Source organism: Gobio gobio, assembly GCF_949357685.1.
Source record: "Gobio gobio genome assembly, chromosome: 6".
Taxonomy (NCBI): domain Eukaryota; kingdom Metazoa; phylum Chordata; class Actinopteri; order Cypriniformes; family Gobionidae; genus Gobio; species Gobio gobio.
The window spans coordinates 54775914-54796112 of NC_137102.1; the positions used below are offsets into that span (position 1 = coordinate 54775914).

At 39.9% G+C, this 20199-nt stretch overlaps 1 protein-coding gene across 2 annotated transcripts in view; it reads right to left on the minus strand.

The window, feature by feature from the left end:
* Positions 1-19011, minus strand: part of LOC307127434 (uncharacterized protein) — a 28447-nt gene extending 9436 nt beyond the window's left edge. The window contains exons 1-10 of one of the 2 annotated variants that reach the window (XM_079818653.1): positions 18924-19011; positions 17641-17964; positions 14278-14586; positions 14161-14209; positions 12008-12054; positions 11219-11267; positions 4009-4055; positions 2952-2988; positions 2773-2868; positions 2558-2658 (exon numbers count right to left, since the gene is read on the minus strand). In XM_079818653.1, the coding sequence (XP_079674779.1) occupies positions 2558-2658; positions 2773-2868; positions 2952-2988; positions 4009-4055; positions 11219-11267; positions 12008-12054; positions 14161-14209; positions 14278-14586; positions 17641-17964; positions 18924-18993 (1129 nt within the window). In that variant the 5' untranslated portion in view covers positions 18994-19011. Of the gene's footprint in view, positions 1-2557; positions 2659-2772; positions 2869-2951; positions 2989-4008; positions 4056-11218; positions 11268-11986; positions 12055-14160; positions 14210-14277; positions 14587-17640; positions 17965-18923 lie in introns of both variants that reach the window. The other variant, XM_079818652.1, reaches the window with a different exon arrangement.
* Positions 19012-20199: the final 1188 nt, after the last annotated feature.

Consider the following 20199-nt stretch of genomic DNA (forward strand, 5'->3'; position numbering starts at 1 on the left):
ATTTTTTTTAAAACTGTGCTTGTGTGGATGCAATTGTTTTTTAAAATGGAGGAAAAACTCAGGTTATAAAAAATACCTGTGTGCGTGTGGACTAGGCCTGAGGTCTACAGACAATTCTTTGGACTTCATGGCTTGATTTGTGCTCTGACATGCACTGTTAACTGTTGGACCTTATATAGACAGGCATGTGCCTTTCCAAATCCTGTGTAATCAACTGAATTTACCAAAGGTGGACTCCAATCAAGTTGTAGAAACATCTCAAGGATGATCAGTGGAAACAGGAGCACCTGAGCTCAATTTTGAGTGTCATGGCAAAGGCTGTGAATACTTTTTTTTTATTTTTTATAAACTTGCAAAGAATTCAAACAAACTTCTTTCACGTTGTCATTATGGGGTATTGTTTGTAGAACTGAGGAAAACAATAATGAATTTAAAGGAGTGGTAAACCGCGATTTCACTATTCTAACTTTAGCTAGCGTGTAATGTTGCTGCTTGAGCATAAATAACATCTGCAAAGTTACAACGTTCAAAGTTTAAAGCAAAGGGAGATATTTGCTTTTAAAGAAATCAGTTTCTAAGGACTACAGCAAACGGCCAGTAGGCGACTACAGACATTCCTCCAGGGTTGGTGACATCACCAGCCTAAATATTTACATAAACCCCTCCTCATAGAATATTAAATAAGGGGGGGGGGGGGCATTGTGTATCGCTTTTGTTGTGGTATAGTTAGGCTGGAGTGGTGTTGCTGCAATGGCGACAAAACGCTGTTATTTTCATCCGGATTGCAGGTCTGGGGTACTTGCTTTGTTCAGCCTTCCAAGGGACGGGGGTGCGTTGCAGTGCGTTTAACATACAGCATGTTATATGCATGTGTGTAGACAGAGGGGCCCATCATAAAGCACGAGACAGACAGGATCGGAGGAGAAGACTGGAAAATGTGACATAATGGACAATATTCGTCCATTGCAATTCATGAGCAGCGGTTCAGCGAGACAAACACTGCCAGTGTGAATCATGCACGACGCGCGCGGGGCTCCCGCTGCACATTTCACGGAGGAAAACTTCCACAATCTTTGCGAGTTCAATGCAGGATTTGCACAACGTCAGCTGCGCGAGACAAACACGGCCAGTGAGTGGATGCACGACGCGCGCGGGGCCCCCACTGCACATTTCACGGAGGAAAACTTCCAAAATCTTCGCAAGTTCAATACAGGATTCGCACAACGGCTTGTCCTGAAAGATGGATTTACAAACAGAAGCTGTTTACAGGCCACAACCTGTAAGTCTGATTTATTTTTCATCGATGTGTTTTCCTGTAATAGGTTAATTGTACGTTGTAGCAAGGAAGTAAACAGTCTGCAAACCAGTCTGTTAAATGCTCATTCATACTTAACGTTATCCGACGAACACCTAATGTTACAAACACTAACGTTAAAATCTCAACAGCGAACTTGGCATTAGTGTAAATGATTCTTTGATTAGAGCTTTTATGTATTATTTATCTACAGGCATGCTAAACATGGTTCTGTGTGTGATTTGGCTAACTTGCTAGTAAAGACAGTGTTTAGTTTTTGTTTTGGGTTAATAGTTCTTGCGACAGATATTTGGCTATAATCGTTCTAAAAATACAAAAGTGCCATTCAGTAGCGATCACTATAGATCCGCAGTCTTTACTCTTGAGGACTGAACAGGTTGAACAGGTTCTGCTCGATCATCTTCACTAAAATGTTCTGGGTCTGATTCGGGCTCATATGGTTTTATTGACGCCATTGTTTCTAATACTGACCAAAGCACAGCCTCCAGGTAAGGGGCGTAGCGTGTCCGACAAACGTGCACTAGTCGGTTAGCGAATCACCACACACTGGGCCAGCTAACCAATCTGAGCCCATTGCGTATTTTTGAGGGACTGGCTTCATACAACCCGGAAACCATCAGACCGTTTTACAAGGAGGGACAGAGCAGTGTAGAATAAAGGTCAAATATATGAAAAATAATGAAAAAATTTTTTAAACGAAGCATGAACACATGTTACAGTGCACTCCACAAACACAATCAAGCCTTCAAAAGAATGTGTTTTACCACCCCTTTAATCTATTTTGGAATAAGGCTGTAAGTAACATAACAAAATGTGGACAAAGTGAAGCGCTGTGAATACTTTCCGGATGCACGGAAGTACTTCTATGGTATCATTGCGAAAACCCCCTTTTGGAACTTTTATTTTTAGGATTATACAATTAAAGTTGACAGGGCTTTATGAGTGAAATAATATACAAAAGGTACAAAAATACCATTTACTTGATATACTTGTTTCTGATTGGTCAGTCATATCATTCTGTTGTCAAATGTATTTGTGTCATGATGCTAAACTGTAAATTTGACTCAAGTTTTTGTCCCCGTTTTTGTAATTGTGCTAGTTTCATACCCTCGAGTCACTTTACAGTCTCTTTCGTCTCACATACTGTAATGAAATAAATGAAACTCAAATCTATATATATATTATGTACATTTACTCAATTTATTTGTTAAGTAGCTGTAAATGAAACAATAGAAAACTCACCTGGCTTCTTTCCCAGCCTCCAGGTTACTATTACAACAAGAGAAAGAAACAGGGACAGCACAAGCGTCGCTACAAGAAACACGAGCAGAGTCACATCATGCCTGTAGTGACAGAGAGACATATTTGTGTTTATCTCACTTTTAATGTGTACTAGCAAATTAATATGTTTAAGCTTCATTTCTAATTTAGAGAAACAATAAAAGCAAATGCCTTACTTTACATGCCTTACAGCCTTGTTTTGCTCATCCTTGCTGTGTGTTTCTGCTTTAATAGTCCCTGAAGTTTCTGTTAGAGATGGGTTGGTTTCATCACTGCAATTAAAAATATAATTGCTGACATGTAATAGTTTGATATCAGTTGTTATGAATGACTGAATAACAATATTCACACTTACATGTGTGTCTCAGATCTTAAATCAGTAATCATAACTGCTGCCAAAAACAGAAACAAGTTTCTTAGTTTGATCAAAATGTTATCATTAATGAAAGAAGCTGTTTGTTATAAAAGCCCATTTCCACCACACAAGAAAAAAAATATCCTTTGGTAAATCATAATTATGACATATGACATTCTGGGACTAGTTTAAGCCTGGTCTGTGAAACCGGGGGTGGTTTCACAGACCAGGCTTAAACTAGTCCCAGAATAAAGTGCAAGTTTGAGCTGTTTTTACTGAAAGCAATCTTAAAATGTCAGTGCAATTTTTGTCTCAAGATGCACACCAGTAATGTTTTTTTCTAAGGCATGTTTATAAAAGATACTTAAATGTCCTTAATTGAACTAAGGCCTAATCCTGGCTTAGCCTAATCCTGGTTTAGTCGGGCCAAAAAGTTGACTGTCATAATTATGACTTATATCTTATAATTTAAATGTTTTATGTCATAATTATAATATACTAAAGCAAGATTTTATACTTTTTCATATATGTCATTTCAATTATTGTCATAGTTATGACTTGAATCTGGTAATCTTGATTAAAGTTTATATTTAATATCAGTTTTTTGGTCATAATTATGATTTACTAAATTTGATACTTATGAAATTTAAATTTATGTTTTAATTTTAATTTATGTCAATCTCAGCTTTTTATGTCATAAAACTTTCATCTCAAAATGTAAACTTTTGTCACAACTGACTTTTTATGTAACAATTATGACTTTTTATCTCATAAATCATTCTTTAGTAAATAATAATAATTAAAAGTAAAAAAAAAAAAAAATTGTTTGTGTCTCAAATGGGCTTCCATTTTATGTGGTGCATCTAATCAACAATTGTCTCCAAATGATTCTACGTTGTCTTTTCTGATGGATAAATGATTTTACACATTTCATATCATAATTAGTTATTAAAACATATTATCATTGTTCCTGAGTAATTCTGAAGAAGAAAAATATTTAATCTGATCAACCCAGTTCACTGTTGCTGACTGTTACTGTGTATTATTTTATTTATACTTGTAGGATTCCTGTTGAAATCCTCAGCAGATGTCTGAGTTGTGAGCCTGCAAAACAATGTAAAAAGAGAAAGACAAAATGTCACGTCTCGGACTCTTATTTTGATATTGTGTTGTGTTTTCTCTTAAAGGGATAGTTCACCCAAAGATGAAAATTATCCCATAATTTACTCACCCTCAACACGTTATAAAGTAAAATATCTAGAGTCCGGCCGATCGCCTTCCGTATTCAACATATGAGGAAAGTGTAGCGCCTCTCACAGTTCAAAATGCTTACGCACATGTCATCGTCGTGCCAGTTACGCTTTTTTCATAAGTTGAATACGAAAGGTTTTAAATATGGATATTTTTCTTACAAAAACCCATCAATTTGCTTCAGAAGGCCTTTATTAACTCCCCGGAGCTGTGTGGAGCACTTTTATAATATATGGATGCACTTTTTTGGGCTTCAAATTTTGGGCTGCCATTCACAAAGAGCTTGGGCATTTTTTAATATAACTCTGATTGTATTCGTCTGAAAGAAGAATGTCATATACACCTAGGATGGCTTGAGGGTGAATAATTCATGGGCTAATTTTCATTTTTGGGTGAACTATCCCTTTAAGTTTCTGTTTCCCTGCTGTTTAGTTTTGGTTTCTGAACAAGTCCCTGTTAGTTTCTATGGTTTATAATTATCATCTGTGTCTTATTTAGTTCATTGCAATCTCCTTCATATATACTCCCTGTTCTGTTCTGTCCTCTGTCGGTTATTGTAATGTGTTTATCTCCAGTCTATTCTCACGTTTGTCTTTAAAGTCAATTTTGATTATTCCCTTCTTGTGTGTGTTGCCTGATACACCGACATGTTACAGACAAACATGTTAACTCAGAAAATAAAGAACACTCCAGGCATGTCATGCTAAACCTGCAAGCCGTTCTTTCTTCCGTGGAACACAAAAGAACAAACAATGTCTCTCTTCTCCATGCACTTCTTTCTTCAAAAAGACCTAATCAGCCCCAATTTGTGAACATATTTAGATCAGTTTTGGGAACAGGATCAACAGGTTCATTAAAATGACATGAACTATTAATTCATCATCGCTACTTCTTTGCTGAATACTCCTGAATGTATCAAAAAGACCTAAGCAGATGACAAGATATTCAGTGTAGTATTACTGTGATACGCAAAACATCTCGGTTACGACTGTAACCTTAGTTCCCTGAATAGGGAGCGAGACGCTGCGTCACCGCTTTGGGAACGCCTCTGCGTGATTGGGTCGTGAAGCACGTATGTAATCAGTCCAATAGAGAGACGGAACGTCATGGGCGGGTGACGTCATAGACCCGGAACTATAAAGCATACCGGCAAACACACGCCAAAAATGCCCAAGAGGCAGCCATACTCCTGGTGGAGTGGGCCCGGTCAGAAACGTAAGACAAGAGGCCTGCAGTGCTAAGGTTCTCACAGGATTAGTGGGAACCTAGGAACATGAACCAGCCAAGAATGTAGGGGGAGCAAATTCCAAGCACGAGGGTGCAACAGAGAGCAACTTCTCAGAAACTTCCTCGAGTGGCTCAAAGGGAGCCTCAGTAAGACCTTGAAGGACCACAGAAGGTCCCAGGCCAGCACCCTGGTGCGTACTGCAGGTCTCAACCTCAAAGTCCCACGGAGGAAACGAGTAACCAGAGGGTGTGCCCCAAAGAAACACCACTCAAAGGAGTGTGGCAAGCTGCTAAGGCGGCCACGTACACCTTTAATGTGGAGGGAGCTAACCCAGCGGAGAACCTCTCCTGAAAGAACTCTAGCACCGTGCTCACAGGGCAGTTAACTGGATCCCACAAGCGATCTCTACACCATAAGGTGAAGAGTCTCCACTTCAGTGCGTACCGTTTCCTCGTGGAGGGAGCTCTAGAGTGTAGAATGGTCTCAACAACCTCGGTTGAGAGACCAGTACTTATAAGCTGGGCCCCCTCAGGGGCCAAGCCCACAGTTTCCACAACTCTGGGCAAGGGTGTACGAAGACACCGCCCGCCTGAGAGAGAAGGTCCCTCCTGAGCGGAATCTCCAGGGGAGAGCCGTCGAGGAGAGACATGATGTCCGAGAACCATACTCGGCCCGGCCAGAACGGGGCTACTCGCAGTAGACGAGCCCCGTCCCGGCGCACTCTCTCTAGAACTCCCGGAAGCAGAGCAGTCTGGGGAAAAACGTACAGGGGCAGCCTCGGCCACTCCTGTACCATAGCATCCAGTCCGAAAGGAGCTGGAGGTGCTAGGGAGAACCACAGACAACAATGAGAATTATTGTGAGTGGCGAACAGGTCCAATTGAGCCCTGCCAAATCTCTCCCAAAGGAGCTCCACCACCTTGGTGTGGAGTCTCCACTCCCCGGGCCTCGGCCCCTGCCTCGACAGGATGTCTGGTTCCACATTCAACCGCCCAGGAATGTACATAGCCCTCACTGAGAGCAGTTTACTCTGGGGCCAGTGGAGAAAAGGTGCGCCAATTTGTATAACTGGCGAGACCTCAAACCCCCTGATGGTTGACGTAAGAGACCACCGATGTGCTGTCTGTGCGAACGAGCACATGATGGCCCCTGAGATATGGCAGGAAGTGCTTCAGAGCCTGAAACACTGCCAGCATTCTAGACAATTATGTGCCACGAATGATGGTGTTCCTGCCATAAGCCCTAGGCCGAGCAACCACTCATGGTCGCTCCCCAACCCGTAAGGGAGGCATCCGTGGTCAGAGATACTCGCTGAGACGGTGCCCCCAGTAACGGGCCTTGGGCCAGGAACCAAGGATCCTTCCACATGACCAAGGTGCGGAGACACCGCCGCATAGCCTTGATCACCCGGAAGGGATTACTCCTCTGGGAAACCCCGGTCCTGCCTGCCATAAGCCCTGCACTGAGTGACCACTCATGGTCGCTCCCCAACCCATAAGGGAGGCATCCGTGGTCAGAGATACTCGCTGGCACGGTGCCCCCAGTAACGGGCCTAGGGCCAGAAACCGAGGATCCTCCCACACGACCAAGGAGCGGAGACGTCGCCGCAAAACCTTGATCACCAGGAAGGGATTTCCCCTCGGGGAAAACCTCTGGTTTTGAGCCAGCACTGTAACGGTCTCATGTACAACAGGCCACAACACTGGACGCTGCTGCCATCAGACCGCAGTCTCTGAACTGTTGACAGTGAGCGGCTGGTCCAGCTTCACCCCTTAAATACGTTATTCTCTGACTGGAGAAAGAACGCTCTTCTTGGAAGAGAGCCTCAGCCCTAACCTCCAAAATGCGTGAGAACGACATCTCAATGTCGAATCCTCAGGCGAACTGACTTTGCCAGTCGCCGAAAAATTGAGAATGCGGATCCTCTGCATACACAAGGAGACTAAAGCCGCGTCCATGCGCTTCGTGAACATGCGGGGTGAAAGTGCAAGACCGAAGGGAAGCCCCCGAAATTGGTGCGCTCTCCCCTAAAAGCGAACCTCAGGTACTTCCTGTGCTGCGGAAGGATAGAAACATGATATAAGCAGATCTATTGTGACAAACCAGTCCTCGGACCTGATTGAGACACGATGTATGAGTGTAAGCATCCTAATATATAGAACACACAGATCTAGATTAGGGCGCTGCCCTCCATCCTTCTTTGGCACAAGACATAACCAGAGCCAACAAATTAATCTGTCGGACCCACTAAGATATATCTAACAGTTTCTCCGCCTCTGGACAGGTGGAGCTCACCTCAGCATACGGTGCCCGTCTGCTGGACCCACTGGTGTCAGGGCTTCTTGGACACAGCCTTCCTTGAAATAATGATGGCCCTCAGAACCGTCTTAAATCTTGGGAAGCTGCGCCTGAGGGCACCACCAACCACCCCACCCTCTTGAGGGGGAGTACGGGTGGTGACGCTCTGTTTCGCTGCGCCCGGTGTGAGGAGCTCGTACTCGGTGTCTGCTGCTCCCGCACCACAACAGATGAGACCTGCCGTTACGCACCCAGGTCTTCCAGCAGGTCAGCTTAGCATGCATGAAGCCATAGTGAGCAAGTATGCGGCAGCCTGACCCACTGCCGAGTACGCTTTGCCCACCAGGACTGCTTATAAACCTTATACATGCAGTAAATTAAGTAATATAAATGCAGAAGATGCTCTTAATGGCTTGGTAGGCAAAGTCGGGGCTTAATGGCCGATGCCGAATCCGGAAAGAGATGGCTCGCAAGCGTCTCCTCCACCCTCGGCACCGAACCATATTATCATGTCTCATCAGACCCGTAATATTATTCTATAGACAGATGTGGGGGCTGGAAATTTACTTAGACATGAACCGCGATCCCATAATCTCAACACCTCGGTGTGGAGATTAAAGAGAGACGGCAAGCCCCGCTATGGAGGCTGAAAGTAGGCACAAAGAAAGCGCTCATAAGCCTGCTTTAACTGAGGCGCGCTCCTGATTATAAATATATACACATAAGATATAATGAATATATACCATAATATTTAACTGCTTATTTACCACCTCCAACTCCTCTCTTGCAAGGGATTGAAGTGGCGAGTCTTCACATCCACCTGCATTGATACTGCAGATATCAACCTCCTAATTTACTGTTAGAGCTAGATAACTGCAGCATCGTGGCCGCCCCCCGGGCGGGAGAAACCGCAGCGCGGGCTCCCGAACCCAGAGAGGAAGTACCGGACCTGCCAGATGAAGGCAGAGAAAGGGATGAACCCGTCTCTGACCCCTCTGACAGGACCATCCGCGAGCCCCGAGACACAAGCCGCCACCGCTGCCTCGACAGCAGCGGTGCTCACGCCGCGGGAAAAGCGCGCGCCGCGGCGCCCTCCTCGAAGAACGCCCGGCGGGATAGCACATTCCTAGAGGCAGCGCCTCACAATGCTCACAACTGGCCCCCTCGAGAGCCGACTGAGCGTGTTGCTACCAAACAAACAAACAACGCACATCCAGTGTGTATCAGCACTCATAATGTAAGTTAGCTAGAGCAGGGAGGAACACACTTTCTGTACTGCTGTTCGTACTTGCCATAGTGTCTCTCTTTTATGTGTTGCAAACTTGTTAAATGAAAACAAAAAAGTCTGAACCCAGACACAAACATAGAGCTGACAAGGACAATGTTACATAGCGAGCTTGTTGAAGACAACAGAAGCTGTAGGCCTGTGTTTGCCGGTATGCTTTATAGTTCCGGGTCTATGACGTCACCCGCCCATGACGTTCCGTCTCTCTATTGGACTGATTACATACGTGCTTCATGACGCAATCACGCAGAGGCGTTCCCAAAGCGGTGACGCAGCTCGAGTTCCCTTGAAAGGGAACTATTGTTTGGCTTCAGAAGAGTTTTTAATAAAACCTTTATGGTGGTTTTGTGATCTTTGTTGAAGCTTGAAAGTAGATCCCATTTATTGTTATTGTGTGTAAAAGAGCGAACAGTAAAGGAAAGTCATATGTTAAAGTAAATCAAACATTTACATATAATATGCTTAATTAGCCTGACCGAGTTATTCTCTCACATACAGACATTAAAGGTAGGGTAGGTAAGAATGATCTAAAACACTTTTGTCCAAATTTGTTTAAACTTTCTTTATATGTCAATACATAATTAAAATTTAAGTACTCTGAAAAAAAGAGTATAAAAATCGAGTGACTCTAGACTTTTTAATCTGCAATAAACACCGCTCATTATTTTCGTTCGGGCCGAAACAAGTGATTGGCTATGGGCGACTGTCACTCTCTCTCGCTACCATGGCTACCGCCGCTTTGGCTACAGGATCTGCCCACATGCACCCCAGTGTTGCCGAGTCGGGCTACTTCAAACACTGTTGCCGCGGGCTGTTTTTCATGTCCGCGGGTTGAAGCGACCCCAATTATGTGATATTTTGCCCCGGGATTTGCGAATTTTAGCAGGCAGCCCTACCAAAACATACACATATTTTATCCCCCAATGCGATTTGTACCGGAGAAAAACAATTGGGCTTGTTTTGGGCTAGTTTTGAGAAGCAATTGGGCGGATTTTGTTGTGAAAACCTGGCAACCCTGGCGCACCTGTTTGATTTGAGGAGTTCACGAGGCTGTATTTCTGCTGGACAGGTAATCTTTCATTTTGATTATACATTTTTTTGGTTTATGTTTTCATGAAGCATGTCTCACTATCACACGTAGCTGCCTAATATAGCTAACATAACATTACTTAGCATAAAGTTACAATGTTATACACTTAGTGAACCATTAGTAGAGATGATAAATACTCAATATGCCTAGCTCAAGTTGATCGCTGTCGTGTTGAATTTCGCAAAATGTAACTTTAGATAACAAAATGCATGTGTAAAAGCTAGTACACCGCATCCAGGAACTTTTTTTAGAACTAAGTTAGCTTGAGCTACTACCCTCTGTCTAATCTCTTTTACCATGTTCACCGTGAACTTTACCTGCACGTTTATTTCGGCCCTTGGTTTGTTTTTATAAACCAACGTTTACTGATGTGTTTTATCTTGTATCTGTGTGTGTCGTAGACAGTGTGTTGTGTGTGTATTTTAAACTTTACCAGTATCGTTATTCTAGCTTGATAGTGAGTACTAAAAGACATCTTATTTGTTTATATTCATAATGATAAAGTTAGATTTTTTATTACATGTGATTCTGACATGATGTCACTACATGCACTTCTTCTCCGCTCGTCTCAGGTAAATAATGCGTCTTTCAGCTGAGCTGATCGCGGCCGGCGTGGCGTGTTCATGTGTTTTGGGGGCGTGGCTTTGGAAAGAGCCCAGAAGGGAGAAGGTGGAGTGAATGGAAATAATGAGCTGTCTTTAAAACAGTCGTGAGAGGTCTACAGACACTCAATTTTTATACTTTCTTTTTCAGAGTACTTACATTTGAATTATGTATTGATATATAAAGAAAGTTTAAACAAATTTGGAAAAAAAGTTTTTTAACCAAATCCTACCTACCATACCTTTAATATGTTCCAGCCAGATCCAGTATTAATGCCTTTGAACAGTGATTACATCAAATAAAAGGCCATTAATTGCATGTATTAATTAATCAAGAATTATTCATCAATAAAACCGTACATCACTTTAACTAGAGAATCATACAGTAATAATGTCACAGCAAAAACTGAACGCTCTGACCTTTTTACAACTCTGGTTAACTCAAATTTTCTGGCTACAAGATTTTTATGTTTGATTCTTTTAAATGGTCAAAAAATGTCAAATTACACCTACATGTCTGTCTCAGCGTCAGATGGTGTGGCTGTTGGGACATTTGTCACTGCTTGAAAGGAGAAAAACCTGAGGTTAGTTTTAAAAGTGTCACCATTTTTGGGTTAATTGACAATGAGCTGTACAGGAACCTGCTGATCTCCTACTGAGCACAAACCCGGTTCTGTTTTTAAACAGTTACGGATAAAGATGACATTTTATCAAACATTCTTTCACTGATGCACAGGGAACAAATACTCTGACTGCAGCTAAATTCAAAATAACAATTTCCATTTCTGGACTAAAAAAAATGTCTCTTGTACTGATACCAGTTAATGGGACGCATTATGTTCTAACCATTAAATATTTTTTCAAATAAGTTTTTATTACATGAAATAGCTTCAATACAAAAAAGGGGGTGGGGAGGGGGGTGTTTGGGGACGATATGACTTCATGTCATCATAATTAGTTATTAAAACACATTATAATTGTTCCTGAGTAATTCTGAAGAAAAAAAGTACACTCTAAAAAAAAGGTGCTATATGGCACTAAAAGTGGTTCTTGGCTCGTAATCATGGGAACCTTTTTTAAAGTGCTGTATAGCACCAATCTTGGTGCTTCAGTGGTTCTTCAGCGGTTCTTCAGCGGTTCTTCACCGGTTCTTCGGCTGAGGTGCTACATAGCACCGCTACCTTATACAGAACATTATGACAAAGAATCACTTTTAGTGCCATATAGCACCATTTATTTTGTGATATTTAATCTGATCAACCCAGTTCAGCTGCTCCTTACTGTGTAATATTTTATTCATACTTGTAAGACTCCTGTTGAAATCCTCAGCAGATGTCGGAGTTGTGAGCCTGCAAAACAATGTAAAAAGAGAAAGACAAAATGTCACGTCTCGGACTCTTATTTTGATATTGTGTTGTGTTTTCTCTTAAAGGTATAGTTCACCCAAAGATTAAAATTATCCCATAATTTACTCACCCCCTAGAGTCCGGTGGACCACCTTCCGTATTCAACTTATGAAGAAAGTGTAGCGCGTCTCAGAGTTCAAAATGCTTATGCACATGTCATTGTCGTGTCAGTTACGCTTTTTTCATAAGTTGAATACGGAAGGTTTAAAATATTGATATTTTTCTTACAAAAACCCATCGATTTGCTTCAGAAGGCCTATATTAACCCCCCGGAGCTGTGTGGAGCACTTTTATAATGGATGGATGTACATTTTTGGGCTTCAAATTTTGGGCTGCAATTCACAAAGAGCCTGGGCATTTTCTTTATGTAACTCTGATTGTGTTCATCTGAAAGAAGAATGTCATATACACCTAGGATGGCTTGAGGCTGAGTAATTCATGGGCTATTTTTCCTTTATGGGTGAACTATCCCTTTAAGTTCCTGTTTCCCTGCTGTTTAGTTTTGGTTTCTGAACAAGTCCATGTTAACTCAGAAAATAAAGAACACTCCAGGCATGTCATTCTAAACCTGCAAGCCGTTCTTTCTTCAGTGGAACACAAAAGAACAATGTCTCTCTTCTCCATGCACTTCGTTCTTCAAAAAGGACCTAATCAGCCCCAATTTGTGAACATATTTAGATCAGTTTTGGGAACAGGATCAACAGGTTCATTAAAATCAGAGGTGGACAGTAACTAAGTACATTTACTTGAGTACTGTTCTTAAGTACACTTTTTGAGTATCTGTACTTTACTGGAGTATTATTTTTTAGGGATACTTTTACTTTAACTTCACTACATTTGACAAATAGCGTACTTTTTTCTCCACTACATTTCTATCAAGATCCTCAAAGTCGAAAGTCATTTCTGTAGCAGTTCTGAAAGTCAGTGGAGAATTTTTTTCTTCTTTAAAAGTAAAACTTTTTTTTTTTTTTTTGCAGACAGCCTATCAGTAATCACTCTTGTATAGGGTCCTGTGAAGTTTCCCAAATTTGTTTTTTAACACTGATCAGTTTACAGCAAAATGGAAGAAGACGGTCCTTGGCACAGTGTGTGCACCCATGGCTATACTTAAAAAGTATGTTTCAGTTTTCTCAAAAGATTAAAGATTAGTTTAGTTGGCATACACTTTGATGCATGTCTCATAAAATGTAAATGTCTGGGAGAAAGAGAAGAGTAAACAGTTGGGAGAATATTGGATGTGTATCAGTGTATAGGGTCCATGCATTCAGCCTTAAAGTGACAGCAGCTTTGTAAAGAGCTTTGTAACTTCTATACAAGAAATTGAACATTTCAATACTTGTATAAAAGTTACAACGCTCTATACAAATGTAAAGAAATGAGTTTAAGGTAGTCGTATGCTAGCATGTCGGATGGAGCATCACTGACTGGCTTAAACCACCTTGGTGGCATATTGTGCATTTATACAACAATGCAACAATAATAAAATAATGCATTGACATAAAAAAAGGAAATTTACTTTGGATACTTAAGTACTTTTAAAAACAAATACTTCTGTACTTTTACTTAAGTAAAAATCTGTTTTTAGAACTTTCACTTGTAACTTGCTTCAGAAGAGTTGGAATAACTTTCATAAAACCTTTATGGTGGTTTTGTGACCTTTGTTGATGCTTGAAAGTAGATCCCATTTATTGTTATTGTATGTAAAAGACAGAACAGTAAAGGAAAGTCATATGTTAAATTAAATCAAACTAAAATGTTCATGTTATATGCTTAATTAGCCTGACTGAGTTATTCTCTCACATACAGACATTAATATGTTACAGCCAGATCCAGTATTAATGCCTTTGAACAGTGATTACATAAAGGCCATGAATTGCATGTTTTTATTAATAAAGAATTATTAATCAATAATACCGTACATCATTGGAGAATCGTACAGTTATAATGTCACAGCAAAAACTGAAGTCTCTGACCTTTTTACAACTCTAGGGTTAACTCAAATGTATTTGATTCTATTAAATGGTCAAAAAAAAGTCAAATTACACCTACATGTCTGTCTCAGCGTCAGATGGTGTCGCTGTTGGGACATTTGTCACTGCTTGAAATGAGAAAAACATGAGGTTAGTTTGTCGCCATTTTTATAGCTGAATTGATTTGTGATCTTACCATGTTTGGGTTCATTGACCATGAGTTGAACAGGAACCTGCAGATCTCCAACAGAGCACAGGTACCATCCAGAATCACTGAGTCTCAGTCCAGTCATCAGCACAGTGAAGGAGCTTATCCCATCATCACTGATCTGGACTGATGGATTCTGGGATGTGTCAGTCCTCTTCTCAGTGTAACAGCCCTGATCTTTATATCTGCACCACTGTTTGAGTTTCTTCTGATATTTAGAACTGTAGAAACACTGGACACTGACATTACCACCTTCATGTCCAGATACACTGCTGCTCACCACAGACACATCAGGAGCTGAACACAGTCAAAAAGACAATCAGATTTGTCAGTCAATTGTCTTATTGGCTATATAATGTAAATATCTAAATTCCCTTGATATTATAAAGTGTTTACTGTTACGGTCGGTAACACTTCATTCAAAACCGTTTCTTGTTTTAAACAGTTACGAATAAAGATGACATTTTATCGAACATTCTTTCAATGATGCACAGGGAACAAATATTCTGACTGCAGCTAAATTAAAAATAACATAATTTCCATTTCTGGATAAAAAAATGTCTCCTGTACTGATACCAGTTAATGGTATGCATTATGTTTATATTATTTCAATTTTTTTTCAAATAAGTTTTTATTACATGAAATAGCTTCAATACAAACCAAAAAAGATTTTTGAAAAAGAAAAATAGGGAAACGTTGCCAAACAACTTTGTCTAACATAGTTTTACTGTAAATTAAGAAAATTTCAATTTTGCCAAATGCAACGCTGTAAATGGTCAAAAAAGTAGTTTTTCTATAAAATTATGATTTTCTTTTCTATTTAAATGCACATTTATTTTAGAAATTGATAGATGTAGATATTGGGACTCAATAGTAGATAAGTAGATCCCCATCATTTAAAGGGATAATTCACCCAAAAATGAAAATTCTGTCATCATTTACTCACCCTCAAGTTGTTTCAAACCTGTATGAGTTCCTCTGTTCTGCTGAACACAAAATAAGATATTTAGAAGAATGTTTGTAACCAAGCAGAGGAGCAACTATTGATTACCATAGGTGAAAAAATACAATGGTAGTCAATGGTTTATCTGCTTGGTTACAAACATTCTTCTAAATATATTATTTTGTGTTCAGCAGAACAAAGAAACTCATACAGGTTTGGAACATTTTGAGGGTGAGTAAATGATGACAGCATTTTCATTTTTGGGTGAACTACCCCTTTAATCCCTATTGTTCCCTATAATTTGGCTACCTCATCCTCACTCTCATCAAGAGCTAACTCTGCACTACTTCAACCACTTCCTATTGCCCTTTCTGTAAAATATTTATTTTCGGAAAAGAAGAAATAATTTTGTTACATAAACACAACTATACTGCAATAAACACTTTAAATAAATAAATAACTGCAATTATATTGTTGATGCTACTATGTATAAAAAATACATTACTGCAACTTCACTGTGGTACAGCGTTGCCATTTGGCAACATTGACATTTTCTCAATTTACAGTGAAGTGAAGTGAAGTATGTTAGACAAAGTTTTGTGAATAAATATATCTAATTTACTTATCAAAGATGCTGTAGAAAAAAAATCCCCCTTGAGAAGAGATGTTTAGAAATGAGGTTAATAGAACAATTTCTGGAGCACTTCAACCGGTGTCTTCCATGTGAGGGTGACCGGGGGAAAAGAGAGTTTTGGAGGAACATTCAAATGTCATTTTACTTAGCACATCACTGGCTACCTTAAAGGGGTACTTCAGCACTGGGAAGATGAATGTGTATTTAAACTGTGTCATTTATGTAGTAGAAATGTGAAATTATTTATGCCTTCTAGACTGAGAAAAGACAGAAAATGTATTTTTGTCTCATGTGGATGAAAGACAATAACTCCCAGAATGCACTTGCTTTGCTGCCCTACGAGGCCACTCCCAAAGCCACGGCTATTGGTTATCACTTGCCCACCGCGGCACCGCCCCCAACGTCGTTTTGATATTCATAGTAATAAAAATCATTTTGTTCAGTTAGAGAACAGACACTACAATTAAAAACTCTACGTGTCTTTTCAATAAAGTGTGAGTGAACCGAACGAAAGTCACGTCACAGACGCAGCAGGAGTCAGATTTCATTCAGCACGAGAGCGAAGATCTGAGCAGAGCTGAGGTAAGCCCGGCTGTCATTCTCGGCGCGTGTCCAGTCTGGCGCGTTATCAGATCGCATATGGAAGCTTAACTTTCATAGGAATTCATTGAAAAGTTGAAACACTCACTTTGCTCCGTACCGCTCCGTCATTAATGCCCGAGCCGAGCGGCAGCGGCCATACACATATACATTCTGTGGGTGAGATCCCTCCCCTGTGGGCGGGTTGAAAACATGCGGAACTAGCTCCTGTAGTCTTTAGCCTCTGGCCAAAAATCCTCAGATGACGCAAAATGACGATATTTTTGCATCAGAGGATTTTTTCCAGAAATAAAATGCATAATTCTCTCATCACAGGAGGATATGGGTGGGGGGGGGGGTGGGTACCATCATTTGAATATACTACCGGGTTTCTACTAATACAAAGCTTAATGCAAAATCAGACCAATCGGTGCATGATATTAAAGTACAGCGAGAGCAATTAGAGAGCAGACATCTCTGTATGCTTTTGAATCGCTCTCGTGGTACTTTGATGTCACTGATGATACAGCACAACCAATGTTAAAAAATAGCACACAACCAATGTTGTCCGATGCCCGAACGGTTCTTTTTGCTGCATCTTGTGACCATAGAACTTGTGACCATAGTTGGCTAAAAATATTTTTGAGAAACGCACCCCATATTGTCTGATTCCCAAACAAATGACTCCTGTAAGTCAGTCTAAACCACTCAGCGCTGTGAGACTTTTCCATATTCCAAATGAAAGTTTAAGATTAAGAGCCAGCTCTTATACTTTAATGAATCAAAACACCATTCGCAGCAGTTTCTGATCAGATTCACTTACTAATCTCCAAGGAACCAGAATCTTAAAGAGGAATCAGAATCAGAAGTAGTGTAACAGAATTAGTGTTGATTCTTCGTCAGTAAATGAAGAACAATCATGATATCTCAGCAATTAAAAATAGTTGCTGTCACATGGGTTCTTCATTAGTCACCGCCTTCAGTTAACACGTTCTCCCTTTTCAGTTCGTTTTACTTGTGTGTACAGAAATAAATATCTATCACAACTAACCCAACAACAACAACTCTAACCTTTTACATCATTTATAACGTTACTTATAGCTTCATTAATTCATATTTATATTATATTATGTTTTAATAAAATGCATTATCATGTTTCTCAGAAAAAAGGGTAATTTGGAAAGAAGTTCTTTACCTGATTGTACCGTCAGATACCAATAATAACCAGCATCTGTGGTGCCATAGTCACCAATCTCCACAGCGCACCAGTAATATCCATAGTCTGAGGTCTGCAGATTGTCCCAATGCACTGTAAAAATACTCTGGTCTGGATAATCAGTGATGGAATATTTTCCTTTCTTATTTGCATCTGTCAATATATGGCAAGAGCTCCAAACTGTCCCCCAGCACAAATATTTGCGGTTTTCTTTATATTGTTTATCATACACACATGGCATAATTCCAGATGATCCAGATTTCACTGCTATATTAAGTTTCTGTGTATTAACTCCAGCACCACCTGTAGACAAGAATAAATGTAGGGGAGAAAACAGAAAACACTCACAAACTGCACATGTACTGATTTGTATAAAGTATAATTATAGCTTAAAGAATTCAAGTCAAACCATTTTAACAGTTTAACAACAAACCGTACAATGATTGTGTATGATTGAAAATGATCAAATATATTCAAAAATGAACAAAGACATTTGCTTTACTGTTTCAACCCTCTCTTTCTTGGCATAAGGGCCTAACCCTAACCCTAATAGTGATCAAGGCCTGTAGGTCAAGATGTGTGTACATAAGGGGTCTAATAGTCACACCTTTAGTACAGTTGGGAAGTTGTAATTTTCTGATTGGTCAGTTTGAATGACTCACTTTGGGTGTCAGTCACATGGTCAAGGAAGGGATAGAAGAATATTGATCTATTGCTCTGGGCTCTTCTTTACCTCTGTGCCCTGTTCTTTGGGCATTTTTTCTTTGCCTCCTCTTTTCTTTGTCTCTTTCTCTCTACACTTTCTCTCTCTCTCTTTCTATCTCTCAGGTAACTTTATACGTACATTCTGGGTGCGATTAATGTTATACGTTTTTATCATCTCATACATCTATTTCTGTTTAAGTGTAACCATAACCATATATTGTCTTTAAACCCTATCAATTACAAATGATGTGCTACAGTAACTAGTTTTGATTCGGTATTAACTTTGAAGTGCTACCTATTGCAGAACAATGTCGTCACACTATAGCAACACTCTCTAACATATTTTGTATCCATATTTCTATTGTAACTATCGCTTATTTCCGTTGTTGGTTTAAGTAGCAGTGGGTGGTAAGAGACAAGAAATGTACAGGTTTCTATACCATCTTGCTGATAACGTTTCTTTAGTCATTCGGCCACCCTGTAGCCTGAAGCACTGTAGGCAAACCACCATTACAATTTAATAATGCTTTTTAAACAGAATTATAATTTTGTTTTACCTGAGATGTAAAGTAAAATCCCAGAGAGAATCAGAGGATAAATCATGACTGTAGTGCAGTGCGTGTGCATGAGGAGCTGGTCACTTCTTGCAGTGTCTCTGTTTCCTTCTGTTTCAGAGCTTTAAATATCACCTGAAACCACACAAGCATCAGCAAGTGAGCAAAGTAGTCTATTTGCAGCAGCAGCTCAAACTAGCCACAACACCACACAAATCAACATTTTACTGGTAACACTTTACAATACGGCTGCACTAATATGCATTAATTCATGCTTAACTAATGCACAGATAATCAAGAGTTAATGTATGACTCATGAAGAACTAAACCATTTATTAATGATTACTGCATCAGCAACTAATGAAGATTCTATATGATTAATAGATTAAATAATATATGAATTTGTATTAGTTAAATGTGTGGTAATTCCCTAATAACATATTATATTAACCAATAGTGTAAATAAATGTGTTAATTACCACAACGGGTCGAAGTTGCAGTTCAGCTTCCAGTTGTCCTCTTTAATTAATCATTAGCTGATGATTTGCAAAGGTATTATTATGTTATGACTTTACTTGTTGAGGCACATGACTATTAACTCCATAAACCCATAACCACAATGGCAAATTACTTAACAATTATTTAACTGCTTAAGCTCTGGGACCATTTTTGGGATTTCTGCCTGGATTTGGCCTACCCAAATTGAAAAGCTTCCCATACCCACATACAGTGGTCTAAATTCAAAATGTTGGTGTCATTTTCTATCTTCAGATCAGTGGCACGGCAATGGGCTCAATTTTTGCACCGAATTATGCCAATTTATATGTTGGTTTTTTTGAGAAATGTTATGTCTTTAACCCTGTAACCAATCCTTTCTATTCACGTATCATCAAATGGTACAGGTATATTGATGACATTTTCTGTATCTTTGTGGGAAAAAAAGACGAGGTTTGTGATTTTGTGTCTGTTCTGAATAGTTTTGTGGAGAATTTAGAATTCACTCTAGAGGTTGATGATTCAAAAGTAAATTTTTTAGAAATGTGGATACAAAAGAATGATAGACATTTGAGCACCACTTTATTCACTAAGGAAACCGATCGTAACACGTTGTTACTTGCGACCAGCTTTCATCCTACCCCTCTTAAAAAAGGTCTACCTAAGAGTCAATTTTTTAGATTAAGAAGAATCTGTCATTCAGATACAGATTTCATTGAAAAATCGACAATTATGAAGAAGAGATTCTTAGAAAGAGGTTATCCTGTTGAATGGATTGAGGATG